We start from the raw sequence: 18,469 nt of genomic DNA on the forward strand, positions 1-18,469 counted from the left end.
AAGAGGTTGAAATGATCTAATCAGGTACATTCCAAGGCCAACAAAGAGGCATTGTCATAATATAGGAGAAAATTTCAAAATGGTGGTTACTTTTGAGGACATACACTACATGCCTGGATATTAAATAAATCGGTGGGAACCCTTATAGAACGTTTTTTGTAAATTAAACACTGAAAAGCCAAAATGTATAAACCAAACCAAGATATATAAAGAACAGCAAAACCAGAAAGAATAAAGGATAATATTGACAGGTTACAATAAGTCATTAAGCACTCCTATTAGCCTATTAAAAAAATACTGGGGATTCGTAACCAAACTTCTAAAATTCACATCTAACCTAACCTCCTAACACTCAAAGTAGAACTATAGTCGAATATTTTTTTTCTCATTTTGAATAGAGCAAGGGAGGGTTATACCCCTTTCAGATTTTTGTTTTTGCCATCTGTGTTCCATTGCGGAGATTTCCTTTCACTTCCTGTCCCAAAGCCAAACAGAAAGTGAAAGGAAAGCCCTGCAAATTAGGGGAATTCCTTGGGGACCCTCAAGTCCCACCAGAACTAATTTCCCCATTGGAAAATCTCCCCACTGTTCCATTTCTGGGGACAACCCAAAATTTGGGATTTTCTTTTACTTTCAATGATAATGGTATACAAGACAAATAGAGAGGGTGAATTTCCGTACTGGGGGCACAGATAGCAATAAGAACCAACAAGCATTCTAATTCCTAATCTATCCAAAACTAAAAAAAAAAAAAATTGCCTTTAGTTATACTTATAAAAAATAGCAATAATAATAAATTCAAAGCACAGTGTCCAAGCAGATTTTTTTTAATCACCTTGTAAGTGGTTGGTGAGCAAAATTATTGCTCTCTTGTAAACCTCTTTGTCAGGCTGATTTTAAACACTTCTGGTTAAGTTGGATAGCATGCCCACTGGTGGTTCTTCCCACCGACCCCTGAGACCTAAGGCAATGCAGTGTACTGTAGTGACCTAGGGGTCCATGGAAGGAGCCACAAAAGTATCAACTGGAAGAACCACGCTATGTGACACACTTTAAAAGTGTTGATTAGCAGTCAGGTCCCCACAAAAAGATTTTGATCACCAATCCCCAGAAAGGGAGTATAAAATGTAATATTTTGCGGGATGCTTTGAATTTTTCCTATTTATTGCCAACAGGTTCCCATTAAATTAATGTTTAAAGATAAACTACGGGGATTTTAGGTTAGCTATTTTTTTTTCCTTTTTAAACTTCATCACGTCTTTCAAGTAGGATTCCGTAAAGTTTAACTCTGGCAAAAGTAAAGGGCTGCACCTGCACTCCAAGGGTTAGAAGCTTGTTTATGTCTAGGAGATGAGCAAAGTTCTGCTCCCTGGCAGATGGTGCTCCCCCATGCTCTGGCCAATGACTGTTACTCAACATCCTTATATCTTAGGCCAGCCCTGCATGAGTCTTAATGACATCAGAGGGTATCCAACTGCTGGAGTGCAAGAGAAAGAAGGCTGCCAGGATCAGTATAGCAGCGTGGAGGAGTCTGCAAGAGCGGCGGCTCCACAAGCTTTTTTTTTTTTTTTTTTCATATGAGAGTATTATGGGTTAGCTAAAGAGAAAGCCAAGCAAACTTAGCTTGCTTTGCAGCTAAGCTCAGGGAGGAGTCACTGCTGTGTTGACTGTTTGCGTTCTAGCCTATTGAAGCATATTTCAACATGATACAATGCTTGACATAACAACAGGAGACTAGAGCTCCATCTGCTGGCCAGATAGAAAATATTTTATATTACATTTTATATTCTTGCTATAATAACACATGTACAAACCATTATATATTCCCTTTAACCAATTTTGAAAACTATTTAACACTTAACCTTTACCCTAAAACTAACATTTTAGACACTGGAACTAGCAACACAGATATATATTGTGTAATAACAGTATAGGACTTCATTCAGTCAGGTTTTGCTGGGTCTTTTATATTATTTTTTAACAGTTTCGGGTTTATATGCCAACTTTTACCACAAAATGTCTTTAATTTTGCTTCTAATTTAAACAGACAAATGACAATAATTCAGTACTAATAATATTATCTAGTAAGTAACAGATCAGATCATTTCAACCTGCATTTAGCTATACAGATATTTCTGTCACCAAAGGATATTTGAATCAATGCAGTACAGTATAATGAGGTATATGCCTTCACTCAGAAACCAATAGCACTTTTAGTCTACAGCATTATGTGACCTTGCATTTCACTCTAAAATATATGTAGATCAATAATTGTTTAAAGGGTAACTCCTCAATAAATGGCAGTTTTGGTGGTTGTTGGCAAGGTGAATCACATGCCAGCTTTTTATATCTCTTCAGGACATCAGTTGTGAGATATTCACATTAGAACTCACACTTCTTTCCAACTGATGTGACTATTACAAGATCAAATGTTGGTGTCACTCTATCCCAGTGGATTTCCCATAATGTAAAATAAACAAAAACAAAAAAATTGGGAATTCACGTGGCAAAGGGTGATACCCTCAAGCTGGTCATACATGTGGCAATATGGCTGAGATAATCCAAGACATAAAATTGTGATTTAAATTGATAACAAAGCGATCGGGTCGAGATTGCCCCAATCTAACCTGATGGAAAAATGTGATTACTTTATCTTGTTTGACTCCGTTTTAATTCAATCTTTCAATTACCTGTAATGGAGATGTCAATTTACTGTCCAGTTTAGAGTACCCAATCAACCAAATTCTGTTGGTCAAAGAAATTCATGGGTTATGGTAGACTGCATAGGCAGATTACTTACAATCATATTTGTGATTCCCAGATGCTCCAAAGTGGTTGAATTTGACTGACAATTGCCATGTGTTTGGCCAGCTTCATTATAGTCTTGAAGCAGGGGTGGAAACAACAATTGTGGGTAAATTTCACTAATGGAACCTTTGATGTATGCAACATGCCATTCAACTGATCAGCAGCCACCAAAAGTATACATAACAGGTACCGGTGAAGCTGACTTTTAAATAATTAGAAAATTCCAGTGTTGATCATACATTTATTTCTTATCTACATTATCAAAACATACAGCTACCACTAGCAATACCTTAATGCCATCTGCAATGCCATTTTAAAACATTTTAGAGCCTTACAAAATGCACATACCAGACAACAGGCAGGTCCAATCAATAATTTTAGTGTAATAATATATATTTAAAAGGAAATCAATTTGGTGCATTGCTAATAACATCCAGGAAAAACTTCAGCTGTATTAAAGCCAGAAAGCCTGCAAAATGTTCCTTTAATAGGAATTTTACCTTTACCTCTTGTCTCGAATTTTTAATAAAAATAACAGTACACTTCCTGTGCCATGACCAGTTGCATACTGTACATTCAGTGTGAAATTATCTAAGGCACTGCTGCCTCTGACTGCTTTTCTCAGGAGATTTAGAATGTGGTTAGGTGATGTCACTATTGTGCTGCTTACTGTTCTCCTTGCTGGAAAGGAAGCTGTACATGAGGACTTATAATGCAAGGAACTTCCTGCTACCTCTTCATTCATTCTGTGAAGCTGTGCTTTCTCCACATCTCCTTCTTATTAGCCCCCCACCAGTTATAAGATCAATTGAGGGCACCAGGCGTAAGGATGCAAAGTCCTGCCTCTACAAAGATTTCTCTGTCTTCACACAGAGACTCAATGTGGAATAAGACATAAGTGAGCCTTTGGAAAGAAGATTAGACTGTAGGGAGACTACATGTAATACAGGTCTCTAGTTATTTACCCCTTGTTTGCATCTCTATGGGCTCAACATCTAGTGTCAGGTTTTTCTTAACCTAAAATTAAACTCTGGTGTGCCTGTATGAAACATTGAACTTTGTTACTAAGATCCTGGCTTTTCAGATTTAGAACGAAATATTGCTAGACACCTTTCCCTGTGCAATTAGCACACCTCAGTGAACAGGTGGAAGGCTTGTCAGGGAATTTCAGCCCCTCTTTCAAACCAGTTTCAAAGATGTTTCACCAACAGGGTTCTTTGGCTCATAATGGTAAAGGTAGGCTCCTTGTGTTGTATATTTTTAGGCGCAAAGTGTAAGATGGATAAAAGGTTTACATTCACACTTTTGTGTTGCGTTACTGTGGACTGTGTTAAGGTAGCCCATTTATTAGGAGTGGGTTGTCAACACACCACAATGGATGAAGAAAAAATGCACATGACCTTTTTTTTCCAAAAGCAGTGCACCATAATGCACCATAATGCATTAGGGTGCCATTCAAAATGAATGGCACCACTATGTTCCACATAGGAGGGGTTTAAAGCCATGCATAACAGTAACACGTGTTAACGTGTGTTTTAGAATGCGTTACTACATTGAATAAGTGAATGGGTTCTCAAGTGAGTCATTTTGTGAGCCACTGTTCATGTTCAATGCGGCCTATAAACCTACTAATTTAGTCTCGAAAATCTATATATAAAAACTAGACATTTTGGAATAAACTATTAATACCATTGTATTCTTGCACAACTAGAAATTTTAAAACAAAATCAGCGGTTACATTTCTTTTTTGATTTCTTTGCACTTTAAAAGGAAATTATTTAAATCTGATTATATTCAACATTAGTAACATACAACTACCTCTTGGCTCAGTATATAATCCTTGTGGCACTATATAAAGCGAGCTGGTTTTCTCTGCACATTTAACTGCCCCTGACTTGTTACAAGTGTTGTAATAAAGGATTGATTCATATAATACAAAAGCAAAGTTGTGACAAATGCTTCTTATGTCCCGACATGCCACTGCATCAGGTATATGTTTAGATATTTTCCGAGGCAAATTATGTATTTAACTCCTGGAATGCCTAAAGCACTGTCCATACCATTAGCATATTCAGCCCACTAATTCTGGTGGGGTACAGAAGTAGGAGGACAGTGCAGAGTTACCTTACCCTGGCCGCTGACCCACATATTGTTTCGGGAGAAGTCTAAGGCATTTCTGGCTACACATAAGATTATTTTAGCCTCTCTGACACATTGTCACTCTTGAAGCTCCTAAGCTATACTGTATATGGTTTGAGAACCTCTATAGAAACTGATATGAAAGCAAATAAGATTCTCTGTTACTATATGGAATGCCTTTCAAATGGAGAATATAGAAGCAGGGGGCTCCTTATCGGCCATGGAGGGCAAAGTGAAAGAGTCTGATCATTGCCCCTTGACCCACCTATACTTACTTTCCCCAACACCACATCACATCCCTAAGTGAATACCCAGTTCTTCTGGGTATAAGAGAGCATGGGACCTCCTCCTAGGATGTGGTGTTTTGGCCTCAATCATCAGTCCTGAACAATATGACAGCAAAAGGATGTCATCAAACACGTGTAAGCTCCAGAACATCTAAAATTAACTTACACAGGGTTTGGACTATCAAAGAGGCAATGGGGGAACGTAGCAAAGTTGAGTGTGAGGGGCTTTCAGGAAACCCTGAATGAAATTTGGTAACAATTTTCTTTAGTGGTTTTCCCATGAGGTTCCATCATATACACCAAGTTTAAATCTTTGGCTGCTATGGGGCAACTCAGATCATATTTTAAAACTTACAATAAACAGCCAGTTTTGGCCTCGGAAATGATACTCCAATGAAGATCTACATACACTGCACTAGAGATGGTATCCAAAATAGAGCTTATAATTATAATCTTTTTTTTAGTTTTAGATAAGAAAACAAAAATAAAACCAGCAAATCTTCTTTTGTTTTCAGCTCGGAGACAATCTCATCTTAAGGCTGCCCAAAAACTCAGATGAAGTAGTTAAATTTTAAATCTCATTTTTGAAAGTTAATCCTATTAGTCAGCCAGCAGAACATATCCATGAAAACTGCAAGGAACATATTGTTACAGTTATTTCTGATAATAGAATCAGTACTTTCTTTAATACAATTGTACTGTGGAGGTGCTAAACTTGAGAAAACATTCCTTTGAACAGATGAATATGCTACATATCTTTTGGTCTAGAACAAGCAGAGTGCCACGATACCTATCCCTACGGTAGCCAAATAAAGCTTGCAAATTGTATATTCTGTTATTTCTGTACAGGCTGTTGAAAGTATACAGTGTGGTTGATGCACTAAAGCAGGGGTCTTCAAAATGTCTGAACAAAGGGCCAGTTTACTGTCCTTCAGACTTTAGGGGGGCCAGATTGTGGCCAGTGAGGGTAGAAAATGTCCTTCCATCAGTGAAAAAAACAATGCCTCCAGCTTGGTGATCAGTGGGACTAAAACAATTACACAGCTCCTGTGGTCCACAAGAAGAAGAATCGTGCCCCATCATAGGTTTTAGTTAAAGGAATAATACCCCATTGTTGGTATTAATGGGGGAAATAATGCACCATCACTGGTATCAATGGGAGGGAGAAAGATCCATCATTGGTAACAGTGGTAATAGTGGCAAGGATTAAGCCCCACCGTTGGTGTCCAGTGGCAGGAATATTGCCTTGTGGCAGTGGGAGGAATAGAGCCAGATAAGTACAAGCAAAGGGCTGCCTTCAGCTCACATGACTCAATTTGGAGACCTCTGTACTAAAGTAATACATGTTAACTTAGCAAAGTCAGCAAAGTGAATTTTTATTTAGCTTTGTGAACGAGGTGAAGTTGTGCCAACTTCAATCATCAAATCATGTGCAAACAAAATATGGATATTTGAACTTTCCTTGAACATAAATGGATATTCAAATAGAACACAACTTGAAACAATTTCACAGTGAAAGTTCACTTTGCAAACTGAACAAGCTCTACTCCTTTGGTAAAGCAACTCCATTCTATTCACTAAAACATATTTTTTAAACAGAGGACTGGGAACTTTTGGTCTTGGGGGGGGGGGGGGGGGGCAAACATAATCAACTAGATCTTTCAGGTTAGGGACAGCTTTCTGTTGACTAAAGAAAGTTTAGCACGCAAAGTGTGTCATAGGGCTGGATTCATGGTGAGAGGTGGGTGGTTTTAAAGGACGTGGTTTATTGTGATACAGTAAACCCCCCTCCATTGCGGGGGTTACGTTCCGGACCCAGCCGCGAAAAGTGAAAATCCGCGAAATAGAAAAACCCTATTAAAATACATTGTAGGCATGTTTTTTTTTACTGTCACTGTACGTGTAAAAGCATTTTGAGGTCTTTAAACACACTTTTAAAACAATAGAAACTCATTTAAACACATAAAAGATACTGAGAGACATAGCAAGAGCTATGGAAAACACAAAAATATTTCATTTTTTATGATTTATATAGTAAAATAACATCACAAAAAAAAACGCAATATACCGGGACCGCAAAATCTGAACCACGATGGAGCGGGGGTTTACTGTATACCTTTTCACATCTTCCAATATCCCCTGTTCTGCATTTAGTCACATGATTTCTCAAACTGCCAAAGATTTGTACTTGAAGACTTCCCACTGCCAGATGCTGTAATCCCAGGTATAAAAGAGTAGCTATATAATGTCCACCGCGTGTAACTGACTGCAAATCCCACTCTGATCAAGGTATAATTGGTGGATCAAGGCATAAATGATGAAGTATCTCCACTCGGGGACACCAGCCCCAAAAAATCTGATTAGTACAGACCCCAGCGGTAAATGCCCCCTAGCCTAGTCCTCCCCTATTGCACAACCATTTTTGCAGTAATGCAATCTATTTTCAGCTATCTACAGCTGACAAAGGATGGCCCATACAGACATTTCTCTACCCACTCTGAATGGATATCAACAAGCTAGGGAATAGACCCTAAAGCTGAAATTTTGTGATTTTTTATTTTATTTATTTCAACATTAAGGACAATACCAACATGATTAAGGAGTGTCCCAAATATTCAAATCCCCCCAACACCACGGACTACCCATGCAGGCGTAATCTTCTGCTGAGGCTGGGGTTAATATGATTGCCTCCACCTGTCACAGGCACTTGTCAAAAGTGCCAATTATGCCAGTCCTTTCCAGCCCTCTGCTCAATTATAGAAGCTGTAGCATCAGTTTCCACAATGAAAAGTTCTCTATGAATGGAGGAGGTGGACCTTTCATTCCTCTGCCTGTCCTCCATTCATAGAGTGCTTTTATTGCAGGATCTGTTAGTACAGCTTCCATGAGCAGAGAGCTGGCAAGGCTGGGCATAGTTGGCACTTTTGATGTTTGCCTGTGCCTAGTCGAGCCACACCTATTAGGCCCTGTAGCACCAGAAGATCACAGCTGAGGGGTAAACCGGGAGAAGAGGAATGAAGATTTCATAGAACAGAGCCCACCAGCACATGGGACAGGCTTCATTTGTGTAGGTATTGTCCCTAGAGCTGTTTTTTAAAAAAAAAAAGGAAAATTAAAATCACTAAACTTCAGCTTTACCATTGCCCTACTTTCTGTATGATCTCTTCAAGGAAATGCAAGAACCTCAAGTACAATTGCTGGAAACAAACTACATATAAGTCATCTGTACGTATGCACAAAGGTTCAGTCCAACCAAAACTGATATTTTATATATTAGCAGATGCTAGAAAGTTCAATCCTAGCAGTTTCTTGTATCGCTCAGGCACTTTATAGGTGAGATCTCTATGCCGAGTTTCCAGGTCTGCATATATGCTGCGACCATTCGGAGGGGCTCCTACTCTGCCTGTTATTTTTGTATACTGTAGAAAATACCCCAAAAGCTGCTAGAACCCACAATGGTGGATGTGACCAACCAAAGCTACCAGGTGGAGAAGAACAGAGTTGGCAGCCATTGAGCGAATGTCACCTTTGGGAGTACCCAAGACATGCAAGAAGGCAGGGGCTGACTCAGCCCATCTATACTTCAAAAACGTTTTTTGGGTGAACTGGTCTTTTAAGAACTTAAATGCATAGTTAAACTTTACCAAAGTACTCCCTATGCAGATAAAATACATCTATAGATAAAAATAAGCTGTGCATCTTTGACCAAATTTGGATAATGCTCTTGATATTGCTGTGGATCATTTACGCACATAACGAAGCCTGACTGGAAAACTCCCAGGACATTGCTAAGATAAGCATAGCGCCACTGCTCACATTCACTATCATAGTAGTGAGCTCTTTCTCTGATTCAAAACTCTCACAAACGCTCTCGCTCAGCATTTGAGTGCTCACTCCTGTGATGGTGAAGGTGAGCAGTAACACTAGGCTTCTCTTAGCAACGTCCTTGGCAACATCCTAGAAATTTCCCAATCAGGCTTCATGAGATACGTAAATGGCCTACCTCTATAGCAAGGGCATTATTTAACTTTGGTCAAAGCTGTACAGTTGTTTTTGTCTACAGACACCCCTTATCTGCAGTTTTTTTTTTTGGTAAAGATGAACTAACCCTTTAAGTGGAAAAATGCAGATCATCTGCTGCTGACTATTTACTAGGAATCAGTCTGACAAAGGCTGCACCTCATCTTACCACAGTATGGGGTCTGCCCCTTGTTACTGAAGTAGCAGTTCTAGTACTGGCCTCCTACAGACTGGGCAGCATGAAGTACACTTACTTAACAAGGAGAGGTATCAGTTTATAGTTAGCATGCCAGCAGATGGCCTTATTATGGTCGCCAGAAGGCCTTACATCAATAGACAGCTATCCTTTAAACTATCACCCTTCTCCTGTCTGAAAGTATCCTTAAAGCACAACTCCATGCTAAATGGAAACATACTGGTGGCAATGACAGATTCCAACATACAAAGAACTGATGGGGTTATTTGCATATGAAGCCTTTATTCTAAGAGTTTTTTTCTGCAGATGCTCCAGCCAGATGACTGTTTATTATGTAAATGTCCTGAACCCTTCCTGAAGTCTAAGCCCTAACACACCCACTTTAGATACTTACATGACAAATACACCCCACACTACTTGGAAGTAACTCCCCAAGAGGAAAAAAAAAGTAGCATCAGTTAAGCCCAATCCCCATCTTTAGCAACATCCTTGTTACCACCCAATAGGTGCCACCCAACATGGCTGGAAGTTGCAGTCAGAAAGCAGTTCCATGTTTAGTAGATGGTCACATACAGGAGCAACTGCAGTGTGTATAGGGTTCTGCTGCTGCATTTTAATAGCATCTGATGCACAAAAGAATAATAGAGACCAAGTTGATTTATTTTTTTCATTTAAAACAGCTATTTAGAATTATAATTATATTTTTTAAATAATAAAGTCACTAGACTATTATCTGGTACCTACAGACTTTATGAACTGGTACACACAAGTTATTGGAGATACCTTTCCAAGGGGGAGTCTCTGCTACAAATTTAGTTTTAACCATACATGGGTAGTTCTTTCCAAATCAAATATATTGCTCTAGGAGTTTGTGACCATTTACTAATTTCACTGTTCAGAACTTTGTACAGTAGTGAAATCTGATTAGCTGCTATCGCTTCCCTATTGTTACATGTAAGGTCAGCATAGCACAATCCTACTATCATACATCTTCAAAAAAGAGACATCACAACTGTGCTATAAAGATAGTTAGCTAGAATCCATAAAAAAATGAATATCAATATAAAATATGTTTTTACAGTTGAAAAGTAACATGTGCAGTATTTACATAGGATTATAAAGTGCAAATAAACTGAGAAAATGGGATGTGAGCACAGAACTGATGGGTGAAATTCGTACAAATTTACAAGTGAGTGCAGAAAATTTACATTTTAAATGCAAATTGACTTACCATCATCTTCACATTCTTCTAAAGGCTTCTGCTGTTTGTTCAGGCACCGTGGATCTAACCAAGATGTAGTTTTAGTGTTGTGGCTGAAATATAAAAAAAAAAAAACTTAGAAAGTGTGACTTTATATACTGCTGGTCACATGTACATTAGATTAAGGGCTCATTCACATTAGCAGTTGAGTGGAGGTAAAACCCATGGTTGAGCCACATTTTAAGATTTTTTAGCTGCAGAGGCAGTAGCTGGGGGTTTACAATGGTTGCACCAGAAATACTTTTGGTGGGCATAGTGCCTGCCAAACGCGATTAATTCAAGTAAATAGGACTGCTCTGCAAGTGCTCTGCAACCGGCTAGTTGCATGCTAGTGCAGGGTTCAAGGGGGTTAAAGCAGATGGTGAGGAGGCAATACAACACATCCTCACCTCCTATGCCCACCAAAAGCACCAGGAATGCTTTTGATGGGCATAGTGCCTGCCAAATGCGATTAATTCAAGTAAATGGGACTGCTCTGCAAGTGCTCCGCAACCGGCTAGTGGCATACTAGTGCAGGGTTCAAGGGGGTAAAGCAGATGGTGAGGAGGCAATACAACACATCCTCACCTCCTATGCCCACCAAAAGCACCAGGAATACTTTTGATGGGCATAGTGCCTGCCAAACGAGATTAATTCAAGTAAATGGGACTGCTCTGCAAGTGCTCCGCAACCGGCTAGTGGCATACTAGTGCAGGGTTCAAGGGGGTAAAGCAGATGGTGAGGAGGCAATACAACGCCTCCTCACCTCCTGTCAAATGCTTTCTGAAAGAGCAATCCAAACATGGATTGCTCTTCAGAGATCAAAGCATGTGTAAATGAGCCCTAAGAAACAAACAGTTTTCAGGTACAGTTCTAAATTATCCTTAAACAATACACAACTACACTCCTTGTGGATCAGAGCAGTTTTTAGATTTCAGAATGGGATATTTGGTATTAACGTTGTGATTACTAAAGCCCCATTTACACTTTAGCTCAAAAATCATAGCTCCAAACAGCTCAACATTTAAAATCCTATGTATTACAATGGTGACTGTTCACATTCGCTCCTCAAAGCCTGAAGCTCCAAAAGTTACATAATCTACTTTTTAGGCATGTTTGGGCATTTCCAGGTTCAATCGGAATGCCAAAAAACATTTGAATCCAGTGAGTTTTTTCAGGTGTATTTTGGTCTTTTTGGAGCCTGTAAAATCTGGCCTGTCTGATTGGAGATACATTATCTCACAAAAGTGAGTACACCCCCTCATATTTTTGTAAATATTTTATTATATTTTTTCATGTGACAACACTGAATAAAGGACACTTTTCTACAATGTAAAGTAGTGAGTGTACAGCTTGTATAACAGTGTCAATTTGCTGTTCCCTCAAAATAACTCAACACACAGCCATTAATGTCTAAACCGTTGGAACAAAAAAAATACAGATGAAAAAAAGTTTAAATATTAATGGTTAGAAAAATAGAGAAATAAAAATCACCAGGAAATGTTATTAGTGCCGATTCACACTAGTACGACTTGTCAGCATGACAAGTCGCGGACCGTCGCGATCCATTGTTCAGTACAGTAACGGTTCTAATAGGAGCGACACAAGTCGCTCCGACTTAGAAAAAGGGTCCTGTACTACTTCGGGGCGACCTGGAGCGACTTGCATAGACATTCATTTAATGAAGTCCGTGCAAGTCGCGCAGAAGTCGCGGTGCACGTTGACTTCACAGGTCGCCCCCGAAGTCGTGCCGCTGCAGTGTGAACCGGCACTTAAGGCCCCTTTCACACTTGTACGACTCCAAAGTTACGCTGACTTTGGAGTGCAACTTTGATGCTACTTTCACGCAACTTTTCCCCCTCTGCTCTTTGTGTGGTTGCACTCTGCCTGGATGACCCATCTGCTCTATATGTGGTGCACTGCACATGGTTACCCCCTCTCCTACATGTGGGGTGCACTCTGTCTGGTTACCCCCTCTGCTCTATGTGTGGTTGCACTCTTCCTGGATGACCCATCTGCTCTGTGTGTGATGCACTGTGCCTGGTAGACCCTTCTGCTCTATGTGTGGTGCACTCTGCCTAGTTGACCCATCTGCTCTATGTGTGATGCACTGCGCCTGGTTGACCCATCTGCTCTATGTGTGATGCACTCTGCCTAGTTGACCCATCTGCTCTATGTGTGATGCACTGCGCCTGGTTGACCCATCTGCTCTATGTGTGATGCACTGCGCCTGGTTGACCTATCTGCTCTATGTGTGATGCACTGTGCCTGGTAGACCCATCTGCTCTATTTGTGGTGCACTCCGCCTAGTTGACCCATCTGCTCTATGTGTGATGCACTGTGCCTGGTTGACCCATCTGCTCTATGTGTGGTGCACTGGGCTGGGTAACCCATCTGCTCTATGTGTGGTTGCACTCTGCCTGGTTGACCCATCTGCTCTATGTCTGATGCACTGCGCCTGGTTGACCCATCTGCTCTATGTGTGATGCACTGTGCCTGGTTGACCCATCTGCTCTGTGTGAGATGAAATGTGCCTGGTTGACCCATCTGCTCTATGTGTGGTGCACTGGGCTGGCTAACCCATCTGCTCTATGTTTGGTGTACTGCACCCCGTACACCCATCTGCCCTAAGTGTGCTGCACTGTGGTGCCATCCATTGTGAACAGCATCGCATGGCATTGTACAGTAGAGTGCAATGCACAACAACACACCATTGTACATATCATACATTGTGATGTGCTACGTTTTGGGTCATATGTGTTGTCGTGTTGCTTTGGCAGCCCAATCATAATGAATAGGCTGCCTTAATGCAATGTATGTGCATAAAAAACGCACGCTAACAAACTGCAACAGATGGCTGTGGGCAACGTTCTCACTAGCCAGCACATTATAATGCAGTACTTTACCATGCGAGATAGCGCAGTTCTGGCTCCAGCAGGGAACAGGGCGATGCGTGTTTCAGTGCATTGCACCACTTTTTTTTTTTTCCAACTTTTTTTCAAGTGTCATTTACCGTTACTTCATTCATGTCACTGCACAGCACCATGGTGTGTTACCCTGTAGTGCGGTGCTGCACTGCTTTGCACATCACACCAGTGTTATAGTGTAAATAGGATACATAGAAAATAGTTGTTATCTATATGCCCTAATGGTGACCTGTGTTTATAAAGTGCAAAAAATGCCGGAGTGTGAATGGGCCCCTACTGTTTCCATACCGTTCGGGGTCATTCGGAAAAATCCACACGCAGTTCACCAAAACAGCAGACAGAGGGCCTCAGTCATCACAAATCCCAGACGATGAAGACCAAACACAATCTCCCCCGTCATGCTCTCCCCCGCCCCACCGAAAAGCAGTTGTTAAGGGATTTGCTCAGCTTCTTGCTTCACCAAGCAGCATGTGAACTGCGTAGAGGCCTGGTTTGTTCTGTGTGAGGAATTAATATTGCCTTCCGAGACAGTGATGTGTTTGAATAAATAACCCTTAGTGTAGAAGGCATCCGGTTCCTCCATATTTTTTTATTTTTTATTTACTTGCTGCGCCAAATTTTTTGCTTTTTGTTTTTCTCTTTTCCTGAGAAACGCAATCACTGTTTGAGGGGAAAAGCATGCAAATTGAAAGCGGAACCCGTCAACAAATCACACGCTGAAATATTAACACTGGAAGCTTTCAAGAGGATTTAAAATGCATGACCGCCAGAAGGGAGCAGTAATACATAGCGGAGTTGTACAACAGTCAAGTACTCATTAGAAAGCAGCTATCATTTGTTTTAAGGGGGAAGACGGTCTCGGTCTGAAGCTACGGCTTCTGCAATGAATTATGTATTTACATAAACAGAGCCGATCCCGCTTTAGCCGCTAAGCGCAATTTCTGATGCGATTTTTAAGTAGAGAATTTGAAGTGGGAGGTTGAGTCTTTTCAAATCTTTCATTAAAATGTGTCTAAACCCAAAAACAAAAAAGGACATTAATGCAATCTACCAGTACATTTTTTTTTTTACCTTTTCACCTGGTGACTCTGCCACTAACACATTTAAAGCGTAACTCCACTTGTGTAGAGAAAAAAAAACATTCCCCTCTGTGTGATCTCTGTACATTGCAGGGATTTTAAACGTTGTTGCAAATTGCAACCTTTTGTTATTCTGAAGAAATCACTATTCGTGCCTCTGTGCTGAGTGGGTCTAATGGGAGTGGTTTCATAATTATCAATCAGCTGCAGCACCTGCAGAGCACTAAGCTCTGAAGAAATCTGCTGGGCCTGCATCCCCTTTAGACATGTTTCTATTGGGAGTATCTCACCAAAAATGACACTTTTGTTGCAGGGGATGCCAGAAATCTGACTTGTATCTTAGTGCAGACTTCTGTGAAAATTGGTGAGCCAATCACATAAGCAGGAAATTATGTTTCCGGGAGTTGGTCAGTATTGCAACCTTTCTGGGATGGTCTCCACCACCTCATTCTTCATTTGATGGATTTCACTACATGTGGTTGCTAAGGGTTTCCGGTCCACACTAGACCGTTAGGTACTGTTCATTAACTCCTCAAGTGCTGAGCTTGCAAGGAGGAGAAATTGTTTTTTTCTACCAGGTTCTAAACCTTCTTGTGGTCAGTATATATTCTGTGTACAGAACACCTGCAGGTAGCCATATTGCATTGCATTTTTAGAAAATGACAGCGGCTGCAGATTAAAAAGAAAAAGGTATTTTTTTAATACCATTCAATTACAATATGACTTGTGTATTATATTATAATAATATAATTTCTGTTTCTGTATTTGCTCCCCCCCCAACCAAAGTGGAGTTACCTTTTAAGGTAAAAACGCTCACTAACTGTACTGCATCTACGGAGGAGCAGGGTTGTCACCGTAGGACAGATGGTATTTTAGGACTACAGAGCACCTCCCCCTCTGCTTTTCTATACAGGGATGATGCATTCTGTAGTCCTAAAACATTTCCCAATAACATTGTTTTAGGACTCGTTTACAGCAGTGGTTCTCCATGAGGAGCGATCCATGCTCAGATCACACTTCAGAGAGCATTTGACAGGAAGTTAAGAGCCGTTGTATTGCCTCCTCTGCACCTGTTTTTGCTTTAACCCCTAATCCAGGGCTTGACAAGTTTGCTTTGAGTCTAGGAGCCAGCTTAAAAAGTTAGGAGCAGGTTTGTAACGTGTATCACAATCAAGGTTTTCATGCGTAGGCACCCCAACACATTTGTTTACACTTGTACGTGCATATATATGGCAGTGGGAGGGCCTCCATTTTTTTGGGGGGAGGAGGGGGAGATATTTTGTGCCTGGGTGTAACTTGAATTTTTTTAAATAATAAAAAAAAAAAAATTTCCTCTTTTTTTTTTTTTTTATTACATAGCGGACAAAAAGTCCCCTATGTGATGATTTTTTGGGGGACAGGTCCTCTTCAACGAGGCACTGTGGACCCGAAAGTGATGTCATACACATGGCTTCCGCGTCAGGAACAAGATGAGGAGGAGAGCGTGTGTCCGCTCTCCTCCCTCCCCTCTACCCTGCTATCCCGGTCCTGGGCACACAGATGGGCAAGCGAAGCCCAGGATACATAGCAAGGAGTGCACGTGGGGAGGGTTGGGGGCTAAATGTAGAAAAAAAAAAAACTACCTGCCCGGAACTGCATGTCGTGTTCAGTAAGTGCTATATAATAATTCTTGCCACAGCGCAAAGCACCAAGGCTGCTAAAGGGGGTAGCAGTTGGGGAGGTGGTAAAAGAATGGCCTCTGCCCAACTGCTAACTGCTAGTGTGAATGAGACCTTACACAATGCTGCAGATTGTGCACTGGACAACACTGGATTTTTGTCAGAATCAATAGATATTTTTTGCACTTATTGAACAATGTAGAACAAAAAACTTTGAGAGCCGGTTCACACTGGGGCGACTTGTCAGGCGACCTGGTTGCCTGACAAGTCGCCGTGGGTCACCTGCCATAGATTAGCACAGGACCCGTTCTAATAGGAGCGACACAAGTCGCTCTGACTTAGAAAAAGGGTCCTGAGCTACTTTGGGGCGACCTGGAGCGACCTGCATTGACTTCAATGATATGAAGTCCGTGCATGCCGCTCCGAGGTCGCGGTGCGAGCTGCGCACCACGACTTCACAGGTCGCCCGGCAAAGTCGGGTCGCGCCTATGTGAACCGGCTCTCAGTGGTATATTTGTTTGTGCTGTATGTAAACATTCAACTCTCTGGGCACCATGTCTGATACACCTGATAACCTTTTCTGAAGCATTTTCTTGGCAAATATTTTCCAAGGTGGCTCACCAGATCTTTCCCCAACCCCTCACAATTACTCCGCTTGGGACTCCCATGCAGAATGTGGTAACACATGGATAGACAATTTGTAAACACACAAATACTAGGAGCCAATTAACCTACCAGAATGTGAGAGCTTAAGACAGAACCGGAAGCCAAGCCAATCAAGGGGAGAACATACAAACTTCAGGCAAATAGCATCATGCATGGAATGAAGCTGGGAAGGGGGACCTTAAAGTGACCTTTACGAGTTCACTGAGAAAATCCCAGAGGCTGCCATTGTGAATCTGAACATGCTGGTGCATGTGCCGAACACAAGGTCCATGGGCTGAATCTGGCCCACCCGGCCATTTCAAGTGCACCCAAGGCTTTTTTGAAGCTCTCACCCTCCACTCTACACTGTCACTTGTAAACACAGAAGCTTTCTGTGTTTACAAGGACAGCTTTCCTTTTGGCAGCTCTCACAGATCCCTGCCTGACCTGCACTCACGGGGGAGACAAGGGAAATGCAGATGTGGTGTTGGATGGGGCATGACATGGTAAGCTGCACTGTGACCTCTATTTGTGCCCAGGTGCAGAGATGTCGACCAATCATCTCCCTGAAAATGAGAGAGGCGGAGCGGTCTACACTGCTGGGAGGTGGTGCAGAGGTCAGGTCCTAGGAGGGGTGCAAGTGAGATGTGGACAACCTGTGAAAGAGAGCTGAACCCTGCACACCCCTAAACCCTGCACTCTGTATGCAGTGCACTCCTCAAATATTCACTCTCTATGTAGCACACTCCTGAACACTGCACTCTGTGCATAGGGCAAGCCTGAAACTGCACTCTGTACACAGTGCACCCTGAACCCTGAATTTTGTACACAGCGCACCCCTGAACTCTGCACTCTGTACACAGCGAACTCCTGAACTCTGCATCCTGTACACAGTGCATCCCTTAACTCCATACATAATGCACTCCTGATATGTATTGCCCCTTTAAGATCCTCCAACTTGGCTGCACCCGCCATTTGATGCAGTTCAGCAGGTGGGTGGTTGAGTTTCTGCACATATTCTCTGGGGGAGAAAAGCCCTAAATAAATGTATATAGTCCTAAGGATACACTTGGCCCTTTGAAGGCAACCATAATGCTGATGAAGCCCGCAATGAAATTAAGTTTGAAACCTTGTGCTAGTGGCTCAGCAGCAATGCTGATCTTTGAACCTCAATATAATGCAAGCCATGAACCTGGAACAAACATGCAGAAAGTAAAGATTTCTCATCTGCAGGTTTGTTCTAGGTGAGTGACTCTATTTAAAGCCATTGAATTAGCCAGACAGCATTTTTTAGAAGGAGAAACATCAGTGGAAGACTATGTTCCTGTCTGCACAGGTTCTCTGAAATCCCCCACCTATAGCCTCTCTTAATTTAATGGGCTACGCGGAATAGTCATGTAAACTGAAAATATATCATGAATTATAATTATTAAGCATGGGTCATTTTACCCCCATACTAGTGAAATCGGA

The 18,469-nt window shown here is 41.4% G+C and overlaps 1 protein-coding gene across 8 annotated transcripts in view; it reads right to left on the reverse strand.

Annotated features, from left to right (window-relative positions):
- The window catches only part of MAGI1 (membrane associated guanylate kinase, WW and PDZ domain containing 1), a gene marked incomplete at its 5' end in the record, with an annotated part of 797,934 nt that overhangs the window by 160,008 nt on the left and 619,457 nt on the right, over positions 1-18,469 (reverse strand). For all 8 annotated transcript variants that reach the window (XM_082266002.1, XM_082265998.1, XM_082266000.1 and 5 more), the window contains one exon: positions 10,682-10,764. In XM_082266002.1, coding sequence (XP_082122128.1) covers positions 10,682-10,764 — 83 coding nt within the window. The remainder of the gene's footprint in view (positions 1-10,681; positions 10,765-18,469) is intronic.

The sequence above is a fragment of the Pelophylax lessonae genome (assembly GCF_965119305.1).
Source record: "Pelophylax lessonae genome assembly, chromosome: 8".
NCBI classification, from domain to species: Eukaryota; Metazoa; Chordata; class Amphibia; order Anura; family Ranidae; genus Pelophylax; species Pelophylax lessonae.